At 41.1% G+C, this 24,020-nt stretch overlaps 1 protein-coding gene across 1 annotated transcript; it reads right to left on the bottom strand.

The window, feature by feature from the left end:
* Positions 1-4,517: 4,517 nt before the first annotated feature.
* On the bottom strand, positions 4,518-6,906 carry LOC144707145 (uncharacterized). Its single transcript, XM_078580262.1, has one exon. It carries the CDS (start codon positions 6,805-6,807, stop codon positions 4,534-4,536), a length of 2,274 nt encoding a protein of 757 aa, XP_078436388.1. The 5' UTR covers positions 6,808-6,906; the 3' UTR covers positions 4,518-4,533.
* Between the last annotated feature and the right edge of the window lie 17,114 nt (positions 6,907-24,020).

Genomic DNA, 24,020 nt, shown 5'->3' with positions numbered 1-24,020 from the left:
GTGAGAAATGTATTTTTGTTGGATATAGTAATGAAAGCAAAGGTTACAGATTATATAATCCTTTAACAAAAAAAGGTGATTATTAGAAGAGATGTTATTTTTGATGAGGAAAGCTTTTGGGATTGGAATGAAAATCCTACATATCAAGAAGGAGAAAGGAATGCAGAAATACAAAGAATAAAATGGAAAAAGTATGGTTCTATCCTTGATTCAGATAGAAATTCTAAATCAAGAGTGACTGAAGATGAATCCCCATCACCACAAAGAAAGACAAAGTCGGTAAAAGAATTATATGAGACAAGTATTTTTGCACTTTTGTCACATGATGAACTAGTAAGCTTTGAAGAAGCTAAAAGCAAGAAAGAGTGTAAGAATGCAATGGAAGATGAAATTAAGTGTGTTGAGAAAGATGACACATGGAAGCTTGTAGATTTTACATCTTCAATTAAACATATTGGAGTAAAATGGGTTTACAAAATCAAGCATGCAACAGATGGGAGTATACATAGGTATAAGGCAAGGTTAGTAGCCAAAGGTTATGCACAAAATTATGGAATTGACTATTTTGAAACATTTTCACCTGTTGAAATACTTGAAACAATAAGAATTTTGTTAGCCGTTGCAGTTCAAAAGGCGTGAAAGGTATATCAGTTTGATGTTAAATCTGCTTTCTTGAATGGTATTTTGAATGAAGAAGTTTATGTTATGCAACCTGAAGGATTTGTGGCTAAAGGAAAAGAAGGCAAGGTTTACAAGTTGAAGAAAGCTTTATATGGTTTAAAACAAGCACCAAGAGCATGGTATGGAAGGTTGCATCATTTTTTGATAAAGTATGATTTTCAAAGAAGTGAAAATGAACATACCTTATGCATCAAGAGGAGCAAAGGTGATACTATGATTGTGAGTGTTTATGTTGATGACATGATTTATATGGGATCGTCTGATTCTCTTATTCAAGAATTCAAGAACCTAATGATGTCTGAATTTGAGATGACTGATCTTGGTTTACTTCATCATTTTCTTGGTCTTCAAATACTTCAAGATGAAAAGGTAATATTTATCTCCCAAGAAAGGTATGCGTCAGAAATGTTAAAAAAATTTAATATGATATCATGCGAGTCATGTACTACTATGAATTTAAATAAAAAGTTGACTTCGAATGATGGTATGACTTTGGTAGATGAGCAATTTTACAGAAGCATGGTAGAGAGTTTAATGTATTTGACAAATACAAGACCACATATTATGCTATCTGTGAGTTTGGTGTCAAGATTTTTTAGGTATCCTTCTACCCATCATTTTGGAGCACTGAAAAGAATTATGAGATATATATGTGGAACCAAAGAGTATGGATTACTATATGATCGATCATCTAATCTTCAGTTGAGAGGATATGTGGATAGTGATTGGGCAGGAGATAGAGATGAAAGAAAGAGTATGAGTGGATATGTTTTTCTCATCGGCTCAAGAGCTGTTTCATGGAGTTCAAAGAAGCAAGAGACCGTGGAATTATCTTCTTCAGAAGCTGAGTATGTAGCTGCAGCAAGTGCAAGTCAACATGGAATATGGCTCAAAATGATTTTGAAGGATCTTGGTGTAGATCAAGAAAAAACTTTTATTTTGTTATGTGATAACATGTCAACAATTGCTATGGCCAAGAATCCAGTATTTCATGGAAGAACCAAACATATAGAGATAAAGCATCATTATATTAGAGAACAAGTCAATGCCGAAGCAATTATTATGAAACATTGTTCATCTCTTGATCAGGTTGCAGATGATTTACCAAGGCTTTGGCTCAAGGAGGATTTGAGAAATTTAGAGATCATCTAGGAGTCAAACAGAGAACATTAAGGAGGATATGTTAGTATTGTTGACTTTTCTAAAGACTTTTATGTCGGTTACTATATTAGTTGGAACATAAGTTCCTATATATGTACCTAGTTTGAAAATAAAAAATAAGTTTTACATTTCCTTTTCTGTGTTGATGTTGTGTTGCATATCCAAGTGAGTTGTGAGTTTTGTTCCCAAGCCCCAACACGAGGACTGTAGAGGATGAGGACGGCGACAAGCGAGTACATCCACGGTAATAGAACTGGAATTCTGTCTTTTTCAAAAAAATTGGAATGGAGTAAATCTACAAAACCTAGAGTACATGGGTGATACATGAGAGAGGGAGAAGAAAGAGAGGTGATGGGTAGATCAGAGAAGAGAGAAGATGAAGGATGACTAAGTTCGTAGGCAAAATAAAGAGAATCAAGAAAGTGAGAACAAGGGTGAGACATGAGAGAGAATGAAGAAACAGAGGGGAGGGGTAAGTTAGAGAAGAGTGGCGATGACGGATGAGAGAGTTTGTCACCAAAATGAGAGAGAGAGGTCATGGTTAGGGTTCCTGGGCAGGGGATGAGAGAGTGAAGAAAGACTGAAAGCAAGGTGATGGCAATATAAGAGAGAGAATGACATAGAGAAAGAGAGAGGAATGAACCAAGAACAATGTCGGGAGACGAGAAGAGAGCAAAAAAACAAGTGTAATGGCTAAAAGAAGAGAGGAAATGAAGAGAGGGGGTTTATGAAGTCAAGGGAAAAAAACGAAGGAAGAGGATTTATGGAGTATGACAAGAGAAAGAGTGAAGAAGGTAGGTAGTCTATGGGTAAAGACCAAAGAAAGACAGGTCATTGACAAGAGAGATTGCAGAAAGCAAAGCCATTGGTATTAAAAGGGAGAACAAAACTAATATTTTTTAAAAAAGGGTTCCGTTCTGTCATCCATATGTCCGTTATCTGTTCCATTTTCTGTAACGGACGAATGAGGGAACGGGACTGATGACGGACTTGTGACGGTGATGAAACCCAGACGGATAACGAATTGGACGAACCAAAGTGCTCTGGACGGAGAACTCAATGGAAGTCTGTTCAGTCCCATTCCGTCCGTCCAGAACTGTCATCCCTCTATGTCCAACAACTCTAGGTTTGTCTTCCCTTGGCAAAAAACCATCCTGTCTAGAGACTCGTGAACAATTCTAGGTCCCATCAGTTGTCCAATCTCCTTGATGGTATGATTTTTTTGTCCATGGACAAAATAACCATCCCCTCTACATCCATGCACTATGGGTATAATTTGTGATTTATCTGGGAGTCTGGAGCTGAAAATAGGGTTTGGCACTAATCCCCCTCTGCCCACTCCAATCCCTGATTGGCCCTCTTCGGCATACAGCTTGGGGATGGCCGGGATGGCCTGCCCACTCCAACCCCTGATCTGTCCTCTTCATCAAATGGCTTGGAGACGGGTCAAACAACATTGCGGCCAGTCATCCATGATTACTGTATGCCATCAACTTATTTCATGATCATTCTAAGTGTGTACATTCAAACTTGAATGAAATCTGGATTTTCTTGTACACAACAAATTTCATCCTTTTGTATGTAAAGGTTATTATCAAGGATAAATCTTAGGATGTCATTGAAAAGTTCAAAAGCAGTGTCAGTAATTATTAATACATTATCTGGAAGGTAAATCAAGTGAAAATGTTGAAGATTCTATTTCTAAGATTTATCTTCTTTTTAAAAAACTAATCTTATATATCAGTAAATATTTTAAAAATATTTAATTACTGAGTTTCTCTTCCATTAGTTAGGCTATCTTTTAATATGGGGCTGTGGCCAAGTGAGCTTGAAGTCAATCTACCAGTCCACGATCATGCTATTCAGTACCAAATATGCCTTGACATTAAAGTGATGAATGAAGGAATTTTGTATCCACAATGGTGTAATTTGCCATTCCTGACTCAGTCATTATGGTGAATAGTCAGTTTAGTAGGTGACAATAAATGTAGCAATGTGCAGTATTACCAAATGGTAAGCTATTTAACTTATGGTTGATTTCATTAAAAGAAACTCAAAGTGATGGAGAGTCAAAGGATATATTGGAGAATAAATTTCTCTTCTTGAGTCATGGTTTCTCTGAAGTCAAGAAAAGTGAAAAGTAAAAAGTAAAAATCTTTAATCGATAGACTGATGAATATGGTTTTTACCAGGAGAATCGTCATAGGTTTATGGACCATGCAGTTGAACAAGATGCAAACCATAAATCTTCTTGCGTAAGTGAAATGGAAACCCTAGGAAAAATCTTATTTTATGTGTTTGTCTCATTTTTCTATAGGCTCGCTAGAATAGGCGCCATGTCTCATTCATATATTTTATACAAAAATTGGAAAAGTAACTGGTCAATATATCTTACATGTCTTTCACATTGCCCAGGCTACGTCAACCTTTGTTATGGCGTTTTCTTCATCCATGCAAGTCAAGTAATACAATAATATGCGTTGGGTCCTTGCCCAAGGCTTTCACTTTCAGGAAAATATAACTCAATCCCAAAATTGGAAGAGATTTTTTTTGTTTCGACAAATGTTGGTTCTATCACCACGGGAGATGAAAAATGTTGGTTCTATTTATTGTTCACCTTCCGAGTCTGATCATCGAGAACAAAAAGTACAGCAGTGCGTATTTCACTTCTGGGGGAAAATGAGAAATCAACTAATTCAAGAGAGGATCAAGGAGGAAAATCTTGTTCAATTCCAACATTTCCTTAATTTTTACTCGGATGGCAATCAACTCAGGGTGGTTGCTATCATAAAATACTTCCGTGATGTTCAAAGCTGACCTGAAAAGCCTTTCTGCGCTGCCATAATAGCCTCCTCTTAGTGACATCTCTGCCCTTGTTTGAAGAATCTTAAGGCGCAACAAATAAATCTCCTTGAAAGTGCTACGACCCAACTGATACGCAAACCTGTTACTACATGACATCCATAGCTGTTTTCCTTCTTCTACATAAGAACTTGTCTCGTTCTTTAGCGATTCCTCTGCTGCCATTAGAAGCTCACAGGCGGCTTCAAACCTACATGAACATGAAACTGTAGACATAGCAAGAGGGATAATATGTTTATCGATAAAGGAAAGCAACTCCAAAGTCTCAATTCTGACGATTGGAGACTCAGTTCTCAGTTTAAACACTAAGAACCCTGCTGCCCATACATGCTCGGGATCAATATTCTGAGGATTTTTTTGAAGAACAGCACTGACCATCGCCTTCGCAGAGCAAATCTTGCCTTTAATCCGAGAGTATTCCTTGATAATCTGATGAAAATAAATACAGCCTTCCTTATTGGAGCAAATTTTCGCCATGTTTAGTCTCGTCAATGCATTTGATGAGCCAACTTGCGGTTTCTTGCCCATGTCTTTCAATGAATGTTGAATTTTCTTCAAAAGCTGAATGCAGGGTTTTTTTTGCGTGATTTTTAGAGCAGCAGTAAAAATAATGTCGACTGATATGGGCGATGGCGCAAACCTGCTGCACGCAAGTACCCTTCTTGTGGCGTAATTCCTTTGATTGTCCGCAAGATCAAGAACCAGGGAGGAAAAAACTAAAAGCTTAAAAAGAAACCGATATTTTTCGAAAATTGACGACTCCCCATGCAAAGAATCTTCTACAGGAATCATCTCAACTGCGTCTCGAAGTTTTTTTGGGGTGATGGAGAGTTCAGATAATAATGCACCAAAGATTGCAAGTCCAAAGGGTAACCTACCAAGTTTCACTTCGGCAAGGTCGAGGGCTGCCATTTCTTCATGAGAAGGTTCTTTAGAGCGTCCCCACATCAAAATAATCGCTTCGGAGTGAGATAAATATGAGATATTCAAGGGTTTAAGGTTCATCACCGTTGGCATTTGTGTGGAGATAAGAACGTGAGTAGGCCCGCCAAAAGAAGGAATAATCTCCGTTAAACTCCTTCCATCCCACCAGTCTTTCTCATCCTTCAAATTTTCGATCACGAGGAGGAAAGGGATATCTCTTTCTAGCTCTTTCCGCACTCTTCTAATTGCCCTCCCTTCAGCCTCCATGAAATTAACTGCACCTCCGGCATTCCTCGGAGATAATTCTTTTTCCTGGACCATGTTTACACCCAGAGTGGAAAGAATATTCAAGTAATTCATACGAAAATACCTCGATTCACCGCTGACCCAGATGATCATCTTGTACATCTGAGAGAATCTGTACGCAAATTCCAGCACAAGTTCAGTCTTACCGATTCCTGACTCGTTAGAAACACAAACAGCTCCCTTCTTTCTTTGCATTTTCTTGAGTGAAAGTCCGAGTTTGGATTGATACCTTCCTGGCGTTGAAATTTCAATATTTGAATCATCATTTTCTGCTTCGCAGCCAAACAAAACCAATTCCAGCTGACGGAGTTCTTTATCTCTACCCACAAAATTATTGTTTCGAGGGAACGGGTACTCCATTTTTGCCGCTAATTCCTTCCACTTCAATACTTTCTCCTCCACTCCTTTCCTTCCCAGTCTTCTCCCAACAACGACAACGGCATTCAATACGCAGTCTCTGAAATTGCTCTCGCAGAGTTCAAGTTTGCATTCCAGAGAACAAAGCTTCTTCACAACTAAAGATCGCCATTCATCGTTAGATCCCTCGCATCTACACAAAACTCGACAGTCTTCCTCGCGCAGCCCAAAGAAAACAGGCAACAAGATATTCTTTCCCAAGAACAATCTAATCTCTTCCATGCTGTGAGGATTAGAGAAAGTCTCCTTCGCGACGACGATAACGCCTAGACTCGCCGTCTTGGCAGCCTCTCTCGCTGTTAAATGAAGGCGTGAATCTCTGGCGCAACGATGATCAGAAGCAAAGCACTGGATTCCATTTGATTCCAACTCTGCGCGAAGCCAATTTACAAACCGCAGGAGTGATCTTGGGCCTTCGCTGGAACTTACGTACACTTCGCATGCGTTGTCCGCCATTGGAGAAAGAAGAGAGTCGCCCTGGATGGCAAAGAGGAAAGAAAGACGTCGTTTGGTCGCCTCTCTTCTTTGGTTTCCAGTTCTGGGTATTGATGTATGGCAACCGCCAAGCGCGTGGTGCAGTTCTTGCCTTTTCCTGTCGCCAAGAACGAGCGGGATATGAACTAGAGAGCCGCGGAAAAATCCTTAATGATGGCATAAAAATACCTCAACGTCATCGTTTCCGTTTATGGATGCTCTTCTTTAATCAATATCTTTTAATTAAAATTTACACGCAGTTCCAGTCTACATTGCAGTAAACAAAACTTGGTTTCAGGTCGAGATAACTCTTGGTTTCGGCTCTCTTCTTTGGTTTTCAGTTCTGGGAATTGAAGTATGGCAACCGCCAAGCGCGGGGTGCAGTTCTTGCCATTTCCTGTCAACAAGAACAAGCGGGATATGAACTAGAGAGGCGCGGAAAAATCCTTATTGACGGCATTCAAATACCTCAACGTCATCGTTTCCGTTTATGGATGCTCTTCTTTAATCAATATCTTTTAATTAAAATTTACACGCAGTTCCAGTCTACGTTCCATAAAATAAAACTTGGTTTCAGGTCGAGATAACTCTTATTTGAACATAACTGGACAGTCTTCCTTGCTCAACACAAAAAATAGGCAATAACATGTTACTTGGAATAATTTTTTATTTAATGTTTGTGATGTGAATCAAGACATCATTGCCGCTAATGGGTATCGACAACAGATGCATGAGGAATCACAAGGTAATGAGCTGGAAGCTTCATTAATCGTACCGAGTTAGCCTATTGATAGATCCGCAGGAGGCTTGCTTGCGCCGATTCTAAAGGATGATGAAGATCTTACATGAATGAAAATGAATGTAAAACATACCTTGATCCATCGCGTCTTCTCCTTGTCGAATTGAACAGTCTTAAGGGGAGGCCTTTTTTATCAACATCGGATGAGTAATGGGATGCTCATGATAAAGTCAGTTCACTTATGACCCAAGGACCTGGCCCCTATTTATAGGAAGAGGTGATACTTAATCCTCTTTAGTCTATCTTAATTAATCCCATCATTATAACTAAGACAGGACTAGCCTCTACACATTTGATAACCATACTTATTGTTATAAATGTTTTAATCCCATCATTAAGTGAATCACATACAAATTGGGATTAGAAATTGATAGCTTAACCATATGCAATTATATACATACACATATAAGTTAATCTAAAATTTATAGCGATAAGATGAGTATCATGCGCTCAATGCCAAGGTTTGTACTCTCTTGGGTTTGAACCTCATCCCAACAAGGTAACTTTAACGACGTCAAGGACAATGGAACAATGACTAAACTTGAGGATCAAGAAGAAGACAGTGACCTTGAAGACTGGGAGGAAATGACAGATGATGAGGACATTGAGGAGGACAACATGGATGATATTGAGGATGAAGTTAATGAAGATGAGACTAGAGATATTGAATATGAAAACAAGGAACCATTTGGATACTTTGACGACTTCGATGACCTAGAGGAAGTGCAAGATGATGCTATGCCGGATCAAGAAAACAAGAAAGAGCTGGATAACACTAATGCAACTAAAGGGGAAATGATTTATCTAGAAGGCAATATAAGAATCATGACTGCCAGCATTGAGTTCATATAATCTTGTGACTTGAGTTTCTCCGACACTAGGAGAATGATGGAAAATGTTTAATATTTCTCTCTTTCTCACTCTCTCTCCCTTTCTCTTTCTCTCTCTTTTTTCCCTCTACTTTTCTTTTCTCCTCTCTCTCATGTTCTTTTTTCATTCTCCTCACTCAGTCAGTTTCTTTGACTTTTGTTTTCTCTCTCACCTTATTTTTCTCTCTCCGCACTCAGCCATTTTCTTTCACTTTTCTACTCCACCTATTCTCTCTCTTTCTATCGGTTCTTTCATCCTCTTAACTACCCACTATTATGGTCTATTCTATCACTCTCTTCCCTCACTACTTTTATTTATTTCTCTCTTTTTTATAACATCCAATTTTGACTTTTCTCACAACCTCTCGTCCTCTACTACATTTTTTTAAACTATCCACGGTTTTATTTGCTTTTAACTGCATGTTTCATTTCCTTTAAGAGGGCTATGAGCCTGTTTGTATGAACACTTTAGGTTGAGAATCATTGTGAAGTTTCTTTATCACAGAAGAGTGATTCTCTGGTAATAACAAGGACAGAAAAAACTATTACGGCATCTCATCTTCAACACTGATAAGCTTCTCTTGGGTTCCTCCCCTCTTTCTTCCATTCCTTATCTTCCTCCATCATCTTCTTAGGATCTTATCCTTGACCTCATTGACCAAGCACCTTCATCTACCCCCATAATCTCCATCTCACCTCTCATTTTCTTCCTTCTTCATATCTTTATCTCTTCTCGCACCTTATCCCATCTACCTTGTGAAATCATTTTCAACAATTCACCTCCACCATTATGTGATACACATAAACATATTCTCTCACCAAAAAATTATTTTACTCCCATTACAACTGTTTCCCACACCGTCTCCTCTTGTCATTCATACCTCTCCATGGAGCTTCAGATCAACGTCAATCAAGACCATCCAACATCAAACCAACCAAGATATTGGCTCCCTTCTCCAAGGCACCTTGTGACACCTTAACTTTTGAGATATTTTTTGGATCCGGATAATTATTGATTTTCTCTGAGTGGTTGTTGACCTGATGAATCCATGTGTTAAACTTTGATAAGGTCTTTTGATTTCATCAAGTTAGGGATATTATAGTTATTCCCTGGTTGTGCTTGTTACATCCCTGATTCACCGACTTAGGGATATTATAGTTATTCCCTAGTCCCCTTCCACAGGATTAAACCCATGTGGATCACCCTCAAGGAATATTTTGTTAATATCATTGGGTATTAATTTAAAATTTTCACGAAGTCCATTATCATATATCACGTCAGTTTGCCTCTCATAGATGTCGTTATATGAACACTCTTTCTATAGGATAACATAGGGGGTAAAATAATTCCACCGTAACCAAAATCTTTAACAGATGTTGATATCGAATATCAGTATAGTAGCAATCAATATCAACATCTGCTAGTGGTCTTAGTTATTTAGAGTTTGCTAAAAAATTCTAATTTTAATTATTTTAGTTCTAATTTTAAATTCAAATTATGAAATAAGTCATCCGCTAGTGACCTCTAAAAATTCTAATTTACACGGAATTGTAGGTTTTCGCCTCAAGAAGAGTCTAGCTTGTTTACCTTGTTCTTATCAGGGGAAAATAAAGATACTCCCTAAGATGACTCATTAACTCCATATTATAAAAAGGGTATAGTTATAAAACTTATAAAAATTTACTGTTTTGAATTATAGAATTATGAAAATGTTTTTGAAAGCATTTGAATATTCGGGGATAGAAAGAACAAAGGCCACCCTATCTACGAACATGCAACAATTCATTTAACAAGGACTAGGGATCTGGGATTCAACCTGATCAATTGAATGTTAGATCAATTGAATTTAGACCTCGATCACTCTGCCCAGACAATAGATTCATACTTGATCTAACCCATTTGGTCAGATCATATTAAATGATTTGGCCCAATGTTTAGATTGCATCATTCAAATTGTTCAAATTGTTTAAAAATAAATATCTATAATGAATGAAATGGAAGAGAGAGCAAGCCAGAGGGAGAGAGTGAAAGAGAGAATGAGAGAGAGAGAGAGCTAGAGAGAAACAGAGAGAAAGTGAGAAAGAGACAACGAGAGAGATAGAGCAAGATAAAATGAGCGAGAGAGAGCCAAAGGGAGATATAGAGTGCGGCGAGAGAGAATGAGAGATAGATAGATAGGTAAAGAGAGAGAGAAATAGAGATTGAGAATCAGAGAGAGACAAAGAGATAGAGAGTGAGAGAGCCAGAGAGAGAGGGAGAGAGAGCAAAAGAGTCAAAGAAAATGAGAGAGAGAGCGAGAGAGAGAGAGAAAGAGATAAAGAGTGAGAGAGAACAAGAGAGAGAGCGAGCAAGCAAGAGAACGAGAGAAAGAGAGCGAGCGAGAGAGAAGGAGAGAGAAAAAAGGACTAAATGAGGGAGAAGGAGAGAGAAAGAGATAAAGAGTGAGAGGGAACAAGACAGAGAGAGAGTGAGCAAGCAAGAGAGAACAAGAGAGAGAAAGAGATAAAGAGTGAGAGAGAACAAGACAGAGAGAGAATGAGCAAGCAAGAGAGAACGAGAGAGAGAAAGAGATAAAGAGTGAGACAGAACTGTTGAGGAGTCAGAAAACTCGCTACAGTAAGCAGCCAACGAACTCACTGCAGTCAGCAGTCAGCAACAAGGACTTAACCAAGATTAGATCGTAATAAACCATTAAGTATTCTATACTCGTTAGAGATTTGGAGGTTTGGATTAAATACAGGTTCAAGTATAGATTAGGATGAAAGATAGAGGGCTAGTATTAAATCGTAGATAGGAACATGTCAACGATCATGATTGATTCGCATGTATTCGTTACAACGGACAGGATTAGATCACAGATTAACGGTCGTGATTGATTCACATATATCTGTTATAACAGACAGGATAAGATCACAGATTAACGGTCATTATTTGAATGATTATATACGTTGTAACCTGTTACAATGGATATAAACCAAAACTAAAAGTTTCTTTTAACATCTACTATATGTTATTATAAATATAACCACCAATGTAACTCTTTGAATAGTGGAATAACAACGATCCTCTAATCACCTACATTGGTGTGCCTTCTGATGGCGCACGCCATCGGAGATCGTCGACGGCGTCGTCCGCGCCGCCCGCCACCATCGTCGAAGATTGGGTGACGAATGCTCAATTATTGGTTATCGTTTTCATCGTTGTTTCTTTCGCGTTTTATGTTTTCGCCCATCGAGTTGTCGTGTTTTCGTCCCATTCACGACGTGTTTCATCCGTCCATCGTTTTATAGTCAAGGGAGAGGGGCCTTCCTTTTCCCCCTTTTCCCTTGTGTCTCATCTTTTCTTTTGTTTTAATTCCCCTCTTCATTTTGTAACGAGGAGGCCCATTATATAAGGGCCCCCTTAATGGACCCTTTTTCCCCTTTCTTTTGTTAGCCCACTTAGGGCCCATCCCTTCCCTTACCCAGAGAAGGCAGACCAGGAAATTTCGAAGAAGAATTGTGTTGTGAATTCTTGGTCTCACCCCCTCAAGAGAGAAGAAGAGGGGGAAGGACAAGGAGAACGGTGAAATCAACCAAGGAGGCATCATCCTGAGAGGGGAAGGAGAGCTTACGAACTTCCCCACCCTTCCCACACCTCACCCACGGTCCCACCTGTTGGGAGGAAACGAAGACACCACCGTAGAAAGATACGGCCGCGACCATTTTTTTCTTCATACACCGGCGGCGGTCAACGACTGTTTGAGAAGTCAGCAAATTATATTGGCTGCCTGAATGAGACTCGCCAACTGTCGATGACTCCCTGCATCACGAGCCACGCTGACGAGCTACGCCATACTCTCTCGTCGCTTGTGTAATTATCGCTTGTAGTATAGTTTTGTCTCGACTCCACTGCACTCGGGCTAGGTAGGTGAGCAAGGTCTTGAGAGAAAACTATGAAATATTTGAGTGTCTTACCGGTACGGACGAGTACGTTTGTTACGTGCGAGCCCTACGGATTGATTCCGTTCGGCTGTAGTTGCCTTCGTCGCTTCGCGAGGTTTGAGAGGCCACCGTTGCCGTCACTTGCGACGCCGTCCAAGCTAGGAGCTCGACGCCCCCTCGAGTCAGAGCCTGCACTTACAACACGTAGGACACTCATCTCGCATCGTAGTTACATCGACCCGTGAGGGTTTTCCCCCGTCGGGCGATGAAACCGTCGACGTTCGATACCATCATCCTTATCGGCACTGAACCATCCTATTCAGTGTCGACCTTGGACAACGTCCTGAGACGACGCCCGACAGCACCTTCTCCCTCTCCTCTCTATCTCTACTCTTCTGTCTCCTTCTTTCTTCCATCTTTTACATGGTATCAGAGCTTTCTGAATCGAGCATGGCCAATAAGAAGTTTACCGCTGCCACCGTTGCCTACTCTTCATGCATGACTGCGATTAGTCCAGTTCCAATCGTGATTCCTCCAGGAGAAACAATCTCAATTCGGCTCGACTCCTACAACTACCCAATGTGGAAGAACATTGTGCAGCCTCTTCTAAATGGGCATGGTCTTAACAGCTTTATTAACATCACAAATCCACCACCCATCTCCATTTCAGATTAACAAGGAAATTCAGTGGAAAATCAAGAATTCAAAAATTGGTGGAGGATAGATTAGGAGGTCCTTGGCTTTCTTAAATCCACCATTTACAGAACAAGTTCTACATTGTGTGATAAAAGCCACATCAGCAAGAGAAGCTTGGGAAAAACTCGAGATCACCTTTGCGGGAAGAAGCCAGCCCAGGATTATAGAGTTGAACAGAGATCACAATATTGGGAAAGGTACATTGACTATTGAAGAGTAAATCAAACATTTCAGGTCTGTATTCGAAGCACTGGAAATTGTGGGACATCCTGTAAGTGAGCCCACCAAAATCTACACCTTTTTACGAGGATATGCTCAGTTTGTTATCGGTATTAATGCCAATATTGATCATATGTGGTTTGAACAAGTAGTTACAAACCTGAAAGTTCATGATGATTATTCAACACATCATCATCAGGGAAATTCAAATGGTTTTCATCTTATGGTTAACTCGGCACAAAGACAGGTCCATCAAGTCTCATCCAATAGAAATACTGATCAGTGGCGTGGCTCAAGAACTGATAACTATCAAGGAAATACCTGTCAATGGAAAAATCAAGGTCGTGGTCGAGGAAGAAATCAACATTTTCAACCTCGATGTCAGATCTATTCACAATTCTGGCATTGTGCAAGGGAGTGCCAGGAATTTATCAGACTATCAAAAGGAAATAATCAGAATCATCAGAAAAGAGCCAGAAGTCAACCTCAAGCCTACTCTGTAGAAAAACAAGGATGGTACCTCGACAACGGGCTACTCATCATGTTACAGCCGATCTGAACAACTTTCAACAATCTCAGAGCTATCAAGGAAATGATTGCCTTCAAATTGGTAATGGCACAGGTTTGCACATCTTTCTATAACTAAAAATTTATTATTATTCAAAAACTCACCTCTGATAACGTTGTCTTTGTTAAATTTCATGATTGTTGTTGTCTTGTGAAGGACAAAGAAACCAACAAAGTTCTTCTCTGAGGAACAATTAGAAATGGACTCTACTACCTGGACGAACACAATTCTAAGACTGCCTACATCGGAGAAAGAACTTCAGAAGAAACCTGGCATTTGAGATTGGGCCATCCCCAACTCAAAACCTTGAAAGTTTTAATTCAAAAATATGTCTTCCATTCTCAAAAAAAATTTATCAGTGACTCCTGCAATATTTCAAAAGCTCATAAACTACCATTCTTCAACCTTGCATCAATCTAATAAATACCTTGAAATAATTCATTCTGATTTATGGTGACCATCTCCTGTGGTATACCATTCAGTATTCTAATATTATGTTGTTTTCATTGACGATTTTAGCAAATATCTTTGGCTTTATCCTTTAAAAAGAAAGAGTAATCTTCTGGATGTTTTTATAATCTATAAAAAACAAGTTTAAAATCAATTCTCTTCTAAAATACATTATGTCCAATCAGACTGGGAAGGCGAATACCAGTCTCTCCATTCTTACTTTAAAACACAAGGAATTGTTCACGGGGTGTCCTGCCCCCACACCCCTGAACAAAATGTCATAGCAGAGCAAAAACATCACCACTTAATTGAAACTGCACTCACACTACTTCATCAAGCCAAAATGCGGAAGCAGTTTTGGGATGAAGCTGTTATGACATCAGCATTTCTCAAAAATTGTTTAATTACACCAGTCTTGAATAAAAAATCCCCATATAAAGTTCTTTTAAATGCAAACCAGATTACAATATTTTCAAAATGTTTGGATGTTTATGTTATCTGTATCTTAGACCATATGCTAAACACAAACTCGAGCCCAGATCAGAGAAGTGTGTATTTCTAGGATACAATGCATTACACCTTGGATATCGATGTCTGTCTCTCCACACAGGTAAATTTTTTATTTCTCAACATGTCATATTTTTTGAAAACTCATTTCCCTTTTCTAGTTCTAACCCAAGTATGCACAATGCTGGAATACTTGGATCATATCATGTTAACTCTGAGAAACCAGATGCTCAAGAATTAGACATACCAACAACTACTTATAATGAATCAGTCATCCCTGAAATCGAAGCATCATCTAACTCAACATCAGATGATATAACTGAAACATTTCAGTCAACATCTATTAACTCTTTGGATCAAACAGCCACTCAGCTGTTCGATCCGAACAATCCTCTAGAATCCAAAATACCCATCCTATCAACTTTAGACTATTCTCCCAAACCAGGAGACATTTTGAAAACTAAACCTATTAAAGACATCCTTCTACAGGATAACTCATCTCATCCAACTCAAAAACCACTATCCCTAATAGCTGTTAGACATCCTCTATCGCAATGTTTTTCAACTAATTTGATTCACATTGAAGAACCTTCTTATAGCATTGCATCCAAAAGTGCTGAATGGATGCATGCTATGCAACTTGAGATGCAAGCCCTGTTGCACAATCAGACTTGGGAATTAGTCCCAAGAAATCCCAACTTACACATCATAGGATGCAGATGGGTTTATAGAATTAAGTATAAACCCGATGGTAACATCGAAAAATATAAAGCTAGACTTGTTGCAAAGGGCTACAATCAACAAGAAGGATTTGATTTTAATGAAACCTTTAGCCCTGTAATCAAACACACGACAATCAGGTTGTTGCTTTCTATTGCTATTAGCAATAATTGGGGAATCCACCAATTAGATGTCTCCAACGCATTTCTACATGGAGATCTCGATGAAACTATCTATATGGAGTAACCCACTGGATTTAAAGATACGAATTTTCCAAATCATGTCTGTCGTCTTAGGAAATCTATCGATGGTTTAAAACAGTCGCTGAGAGCTTGGTTCACCAAGCTAACTCACTTTCTCTCTACTCTTAACTTCATTGGATCAAAGACAGATACTTCTCTATTTTTCAAATTATCACCAACGGCTTCTGTTTTTATCTTAATATATGTTGATGATATTCTGATTATCTCTCCGTGTTCCTCTGCCATAAAAAATTTAGTCCAACAGTTACAAACTAATTTTGTGATGCAACACGAACGGCGGGGACCGACGGCGCGCATTGCAACACAGGGGGGGGCAGGGACAGACAACGAGTATAATTCGATGTTTAATGCAATGATGCAGCGTTTGTAGGAAAACAACGAGAAGTACAACGGAGCAGCTGAGATAGGACGGACGCCCTGGAAGAGTTCCCGTACGTTCCACGTACGATCCGACTGCCAATGACCCGTTGGATCAATCGATGGTCGCCGTCGGTGCGGGTATCCTCGATCCAACTATCTATTCCAGAAGCAAAGTGACGGGCAGGATAACGAGGGGAGGTAGCTACCCAACCCGATGTATGAGAACGGCGAAGGGCGAGGTCCGAAGGGAGAGCACGTGAGAGAATATAGCAAGAAATAATAGTACGCAAGGGGTAACGTCATGGCCTGCGGACTAAGTCCGGTAGTTGCGGTGATTCGCAGCCGAGTCTGAATTGGCGTGGCGAACCGACGCGGCGGGCAAGGGCGAGCTGAGGTGGTCGGCCGGGAGGCGTCCAGACGACGAAGGGACGGGTCTGGCGAAGGCGTCCGGGTCGGCTTGGGAGGACTCAATGGCGGGCGTCTTGGGCGAGGCCGGACCCACTGACGAGGCACCGCGGATGGTCGGCGGCGCGCCGAGAGGACGCGGTCAGCGGCGGGCCGGCCTCGGTGGCGGCAAGGGCGCGCGACGTCGGCGGCGGCAAGGGACGGCGAACGGCACCGGCGGTGGCAGCTGAAAGCAAGCGGTCGCGGTGACGGCGGTGAGCGGCGGCTACGGCAGCGGCGAGAGGCGGGCGACGGTGGCTGAGGTGAGCTGAGGCAGCGAGCCGCGTCGGCGGCGACGGCTGGCGGCGAGCGACGGCTGGCGGCGAGCGACGGCAGCCACAGCAGCGACGAGCGTCAGCTGCGAGGGCGGCGAGCGGCGAGCGGCGGCCGCTATGGCGAGCCACGGCGAGTGGCGGCTGCGAGCGGCGAATGGCGGCGGCTGCGGCGGCAATCGTGGGGAGAACAACGGCGGCGGCGGCTAGCAGCGGTGAACCGTGGCGGCCATGGCTGGAGGCGGTCAGCAGCGGCGAGCAGCGACTACGACGGCAACGAGCGCCGACGGCGACGGCGAGCGGCGGCGGTGCTCGGCGGCGGCGGCGGCGGCCCGCTAAAGCCTTAGGTTTCCTTCCTTTTTTTTATCTTGACGAAGATGCCCCTTCAGTGTAATGTTTTTACCTGCGAATGCCACAACTTAAATCCGGGTCACACTGAGTCGACTCAGTGGTGACCCGGCGTTAAGAAGGACCGAGTCGCGCTGAGTGACTCAGCGCCGGAGTCGGCCGGTCGCACTGAGTCAACTCAGTTGCTGACCCGGTCGTCCTTTTCCCTGCGCCCAGGTCTTCCAACGGCGGCGGCCGCGAACGAGGCGGGTGGGGAAGGCGGGGAAAGAAAACGAGCGCCCGGCGGCTCGAGGTCAGACGCCCCGGCGGGCGCGGCTAACAGAAGGCGGGCACCGAAAATGGCAAGCTGGCGGGGCTCTTGGGCTCAAGCGCACCGGCTGTCTGAGGCGGCTCTGCTCAGGCGCCTGCCGATTTGGCGGCCGCCAGGGCGGACGCTGTAACAGGCCGAGGGCAGGCACCGGGCCCAGGCGTTCGGCGGAGGTGAAAAGCTCGTCTTAGCGGCAGCGGACAGTGGGTTCGGCGGTCTCTCCCTCGAGGGACGGAGGCAAGGTGGCGGCGGACAACGCGGCGACGGTGGGATCCGGCGTAGCAGGTATGGCTTCAGATCACGACGATCAGCGTCAGCGGCGGTCGCGGCCGCTCCCTTCCTATTCTCTTCTCCTTCCAGAACTCCCTCAAGTGGTCTCCATTCTAACAACTGCTAATCAAAACTCAATCAATCTTCAGAAATTCTCCTCCTTCCTCTAAGGCTTCTCTTCTCCTTTTATAATGGGAGAGAGGGAATACGACGAAAAGGTACAACGATAGTTCAGAATACGACGGAAGGGCCAAAACAGGGAGGCCCTCCCCAAACAAAACACAACGAAAAAAGTTCAGAAAACGCAAGGAAAATAGAATTGGGGATGCCTTCTCGTCACGACGTGTACTTAAACTCCGGGTTCTTCTCGTCAGCTCGAGCTTTGTGACGTGGCTGCTGACGTGCTGGCGCGGGTTGACTTGGCACTTCCGGTTGCGGATGGTCCCCCATCATTTTGCTATCAAGGATATAGGCTCTACCCATTATTTTCTCAGCATTGAATTAGTGAAAAATGATTAAGGGTATCTCCTGTCCCAATCTAAATATCTCCGTCAAATATGGAGATATGGAGAATTGTAAACCATCACTTACCCCTTGTAGTCTAACCAAAACCGGATCTTCCAGTGAACCTTTTTCAGATCCAACTCTAAATTGGAAAATTACTAGATTTCTTCAATATCTAACATTGACACGACCTGAAATTTCCTTTGAAGTTAAGAAAGCATGTCAGCAAATGCCCCCTCCTACTCTTGAGGACTGGAAGTCTTTAAAACATGTTCTTCGATATCTCAAAGGAACTATTATTGCATGGACTCTTTATTCATAAAAAGTCAAATTCTTTGATCAATGTTTTTAGGGATGTAGATTGGGTAGGCGATTAAGAAGACCGACGATCTACAGGAGGATTTTTAGTATTTCTTGGCAATCATCTCATCTCTTGGAGCTCCAAAAAGCAGCAAACTGTCGCCCGTTCCAGTACATAGGCTAAATATAAGGCCTTAGCAAATGCAGCTGCCGAAGTCCTGTTGATTCAGTCTTTACTTAAGGAACTAAAGCTTCACAGTAATGCTCCGTCTAACCTCTGGTGTGATAACCTCAGTGCTACATACCTGGCTGCCAATCCAGTATTCCATGCACGGACAAAACATATACAGATTGATTTCCACTTCATGTGGGAACAAGTTGCAGCCAGATCTTTATCAATTCAGTTTGTCAACAGCGATGGTCAGTTGGCGGATATCCTCACCAAGGCACTTCCATCGCCCAGATTCAACTTTCTTCGCAGAAAGCTTAACGTCTTGTCCTCGCCGTTGCACTTGTGGGGGGGTGTTGAGGAGTCAGAAAACTCGCTACAGTCAGCAGCCAGAGATAGGGACTTAACCAAGATTAGATAGTAATAAACCATTAAGCATACTATATTTGTTAGAGATTTAGAGGTTTGGATTAAATACAGGTTCAAGCATAGATTAGGATGAAAGATAGAGGGCCAGTATTTAATCGTAGATAGGAACATGTCAAGGATCATGATTGATTCACATATATGCGTTATAATAGACAGGATTAGATCACAGATTAATGGTCGTGATTGATTCGCATATATCTGTTATAACAGACAGGATTAGATCACAGATTAACAGTCATTATTTGAATGTTTATATCCGTTGTAATCTGTTACAACAGATATAAACCAAAACTTAAAGTTTCCTTTAACATCTACTATATGTTATTATAAGTAAAACCACCAATGTAACTCTTTGAATAGTGGAATAACAATGATCCTCTAATCACCTACATTGGTGTGCCTTCTCCCTCTCCTCTCTATCTCTACTCCTCTTCTGTCTCCTTTCTTCCATCTTTTACAAGAACAAGACAGAGAGAGCGAGAGCGAGCGAGCGAGCAAGCATGAGAGAACGAGAGAAAGAGAGCGAGCGAGAGAGAATGACAGAGAGAAAGACTGAATAAACGTGGGAGAACCGGGGAGAGAAGAAGAGGGAGCATGAGAGAATGAGATGTAGAGAGAGTGAGAGAGAGCAACTGGGAGAGAGAGAGTGAGCGAGAGAGGAGATAGAGAAAGAGTGATAGAGAATGTCAATGGGAGAGAGAGAGCGAGCGAGAGAGAACAAGAGAGAGAGAGAGGAAGAGTGATAGAGAGAGAGGGAGAGAGAGAGAGGGAGCGACAGACAGAGAGAGACATAGACAAAGAGAGATAGAGTCAAAGAGAGAGAGAGCCAGGGTGAGAATGAGAGAAAGAGAGAGAGAGAGCCAGGGAGAGAATGAGAGAGAGAGAGACAACAAGAGAATGAGAGAGGGAGCCAGCGAGAGAATGAGAGAGGGAGCTAGCGAGAGAATGAGAGAGGGAGCCAACGAGAGAACGAGAGAGAGCCAACGAGAAAATGAGAGAGAGAGAGAGCCAGTGAGAGACTGAGAGACGGAACCAATGAGAGAACGAGAGAGAGAGCCAACGAGAAAATGAGAGAGAGAGAGAGCCAGTGAGAGAATGAGAGAAAGAGACAGTGAGAGAGATGATGATCGAGTGTCTGTGACAAGTCAACATCTAGCTCAGCATCAAGGGGACATATAGGATTTATAATAAATTAGCTTGTAAAATTGAGCAACATATCCTATAACCGTTACGAGAATTTAGTGGCTAGGATTAAATATAAGTTCAGCAATAGATAGCCAGGATTAAACATAGATAGGAAATATAGCGGCTGGGGAAAAAACATAGATAGGAAATATAGCAACTAGGGAAAAAACATAGATAGGAGATAATCAAATGGTCAGGATTCATCGTAACAGAACTATTATATTTTGTTATTACAGGTATGATTAAGTTATAGAAACTAGCTATTTTAAGAATATGAGCTATTGTGATAAATACGAACCAATGTTATGAACCTCTCATGGATTATCAATGATCATTTTGGATAACAGTCTCGACTGCTCTCTCTCTACTCCTTTACTTCTTCCTCCTTACTCTTGTGCAAGATTTGAAGTTCTTTCAAGAGAGAACCAACGAGAGAAAGATAGAGAGAGAGGGAGCCAACGAGAGAATGAAAGAGAGGGCAAATGACTGACAGAGAGAGCCAGCGAGAGAACAAGAGAGAGGACAAATGGCTGTGAGAGAGATAGAGAGACATAGATAGAGATAGAGCCAATGAGAGAACGAAAGGGAGAATGAGCCAGAGAGAGATTGAGAGAGAGAGCCATCAAGAGAATGAAAGAGAGAGAGGAATGAGAGAGGGAGAGGGAGGCAGAGAGAGAGCCAGTGAGAGAATGAAAGAGAGAGACGAATAGAGAGAGAGCCAGCGAGAGAGAGAGACGGTTAGAGAGAGACATAGAGAGAGAATGAGAGAGAGCTAGCGAGAGACATAGAGCGGAAGAGATAGATAGGGAAATAGATATATAGATAGATAGATAGATAGACATACAAACAGAGAGAGACAGACATACAGACAGAGAGAGAGAGAGAAACAGTGAAAGAGAGTGACAACTGCATGGAATTTAGATTGATAAAAAATCTAGGTCGAACTCCAGAAAAATTCTTAATAAGTCAACAGATTTGAACTGTTCTGATTAAATTCCCTGCAGTTTGATCGAATCACTCGATGAAAATTTAATTGATTAGATTTGATGTGAACCCCAGTCCCTATCTTGGACAACTAATGCTCACATGGCCTTAGGGATGATGGCATGGTGTGGTATAAAAATTTGGCGTTGTCATGTTGCCAACCTCGGGGTGAAAATTCTAACTCCCATCATTGAATGCTTCCCCATATGGCAGTTGTTGACATATATTTGGTATGCAAGTCAAAAACAAATTCCATATCTCATTCAATACTCTAGAAATATATATTGAGTTAAAAATTTCAATACTACTTTATGATCATTTGTCCTAGTGGGTATTGCCTCAACCACTTGGACACATAATCCACATCCATCAATTTATACTCATGTTCAAAGGATGCTGGAAAGGGTCCCATAAAATCTATAACCCATAAATCAAAGATCTCAATTTCTATAATCGGTTTTAATGGCTTGGCATCATTCTTTCTTAGATTGATCATGGATTGACATTTTAAACAGCTTTTGAAAAACTCATAAGAATCTCAAAATAACGTAGGCTAGAAAAACCCACATTGAAGAACTTTTGATACACTTATTTTTGATACATAATGTCCACCAGAAAAAGATGAATGCCATAACTCTAAGATATTTCTATGTTCATCTTCTAGGGCACATCTCCTCAAGATTCTTTCAGCCCCTAAATGAAATAATTCAGGATCTTCCCAAAAATAGTATTGGACTTCTCTCATAAATTTCTTCTTCTCTTGTTCAGACCAATCCTCTGGGGTTCTTCATGAAGCCGAATAGTTCACTATGTGTGCAAACCTTGAGATTTTCCTATTGCTAATTTTACGGATATGCTCTTCGGGGAAAGTTTCAACAATTGGAATTGGGCTACTAATATTTAGTCGGGATAAATGATCAGCTACAAAATTTTCAGACCCATGTCTCTCCGTAATTTCCAAATCAAATTCTTGGATTAATAGTATCCATCTGATAAGTCTAGGTTTTGCCTCTTTTTTCTTTATGAAATATCTAATAGCTGCGTGATCTAAAAATAAACTATCTTACTACCTAGTAAGTATGATCTAAATTTATCTAATGCAAACACAATAGCTAGAAATTCATTCTAAATTATAGTGTAGTGTACCTGAGCATCTCCTAATGTCTTTCTAGCATAGTAGATGGCCACAGACTTCTTTTCAATTCCTATTGCTAATTTTACGGATATGCTCTTCGGGGAAAGTTTCAACAATTGGAATTGGGCTACTAATATTTAGTCGGGATAAATGATCAGCTACAAAATTTTCAGACCCATGTCTCTCCGTAATTTCCAAATCAAATTCTTGGATTAATAGTATCCATCTGATAAGTCTAGGTTTTGCCTCTTTTTTCTTTATGAAATATCTAATAGCTGCGTGATCTAAAAATAAACTATCTTACTACCTAGTAAGTATGATCTAAATTTATCTAATGCAAACACAATAGCTAGAAATTCATTCTAAATTATAGTGTAGTGTACCTGAGCATCTCCTAATGTCTTTCTAGCATAGTAGATGGCCACAGACTTCTTTTCAATTCCTATTGCTAATTTTACGGATATGCTCTTCGGGGAAAGTTTCAACAATTGGAATTGGGCTACTAATATTTAGTCGGGATAAATGATCAGCTACAAAATTTTCAGACCCATGTCTCTCCGTAATTTCCAAATCAAATTCTTGGATTAATAGTATCCATCTGATAAGTCTAGGTTTTGCCTCTTTTTTCTTCATGAAATATCTAATAGCTGCGTGATCTAAAAATAAACTATCTTCACATCTTTAGCCAATAAGTTAGTCAACGGTTTTGATAGTTTAGAAAAATCTTTGATGAACCGTCTGTAGAAGCCTGCGTTGCCAGGAAATCCTCTAAGTTCCTTGATGTTGGTAGGGAGCGGAAGGTTCTGTATCACCTCCACTATGGCCTTGTCCACATCTAATCCACGGCTGCTGACCATGTGTCCCAGTAGTATTCCCTCTTGGACCATGAAGTGGGACCTTTCCCAACTGAGTACTAGTCATCTCTCCACGCAAATCTGCAAAACCTTTTCTAAATTAGTCAAGCATGTTAACATTTTTTCCAAAAACAGAGAAATCATCTATGAAAATCTCTAGACAGTCTCTGATTAGATCTGAAAATAAAGCTGTCATGCATCTTTGAAATGTAGCTGGTGCATTACATAGTCCAAATGACATTCTTCTAAATGCAAAAGTTCCAAATGGGCAAGTAAAAGTAGTCTTTTCTTGATCGTTGGGGTGAATTTCTATCTAATTTATCCTGAATATCCATCTAAGAAACACAAATAAATTTTTTCCTTCTAATTTTTCCAGAATTTGATCAAGGAAGGGCAGTGGATAGTGATCTCTTTTTGTGACTGCATTAAGCTTCCTGTAATCAATGCGTATCCTCCAACTAGCTGGTAGTCTAGTTTGAATTTCTTCCCCTTGATCATTCTGGGTTATGGTGATTCCTGTTTTGTGAGGGACTACATGCACATGACTTACCCAAGGACTATCCGAAATGGAGTAAATAAATTCGGCTTCTAACCATTTTAATATTTCTTTCCTAACTAC

This window comes from Wolffia australiana, chromosome 8, assembly GCF_029677425.1.
Source record: "Wolffia australiana isolate 7733 chromosome 8, ASM2967742v1".
Taxonomy (NCBI): domain Eukaryota; kingdom Viridiplantae; phylum Streptophyta; class Magnoliopsida; order Alismatales; family Araceae; genus Wolffia; species Wolffia australiana.
This window is presented reverse-complemented; position numbering and strand designations above follow the sequence as displayed.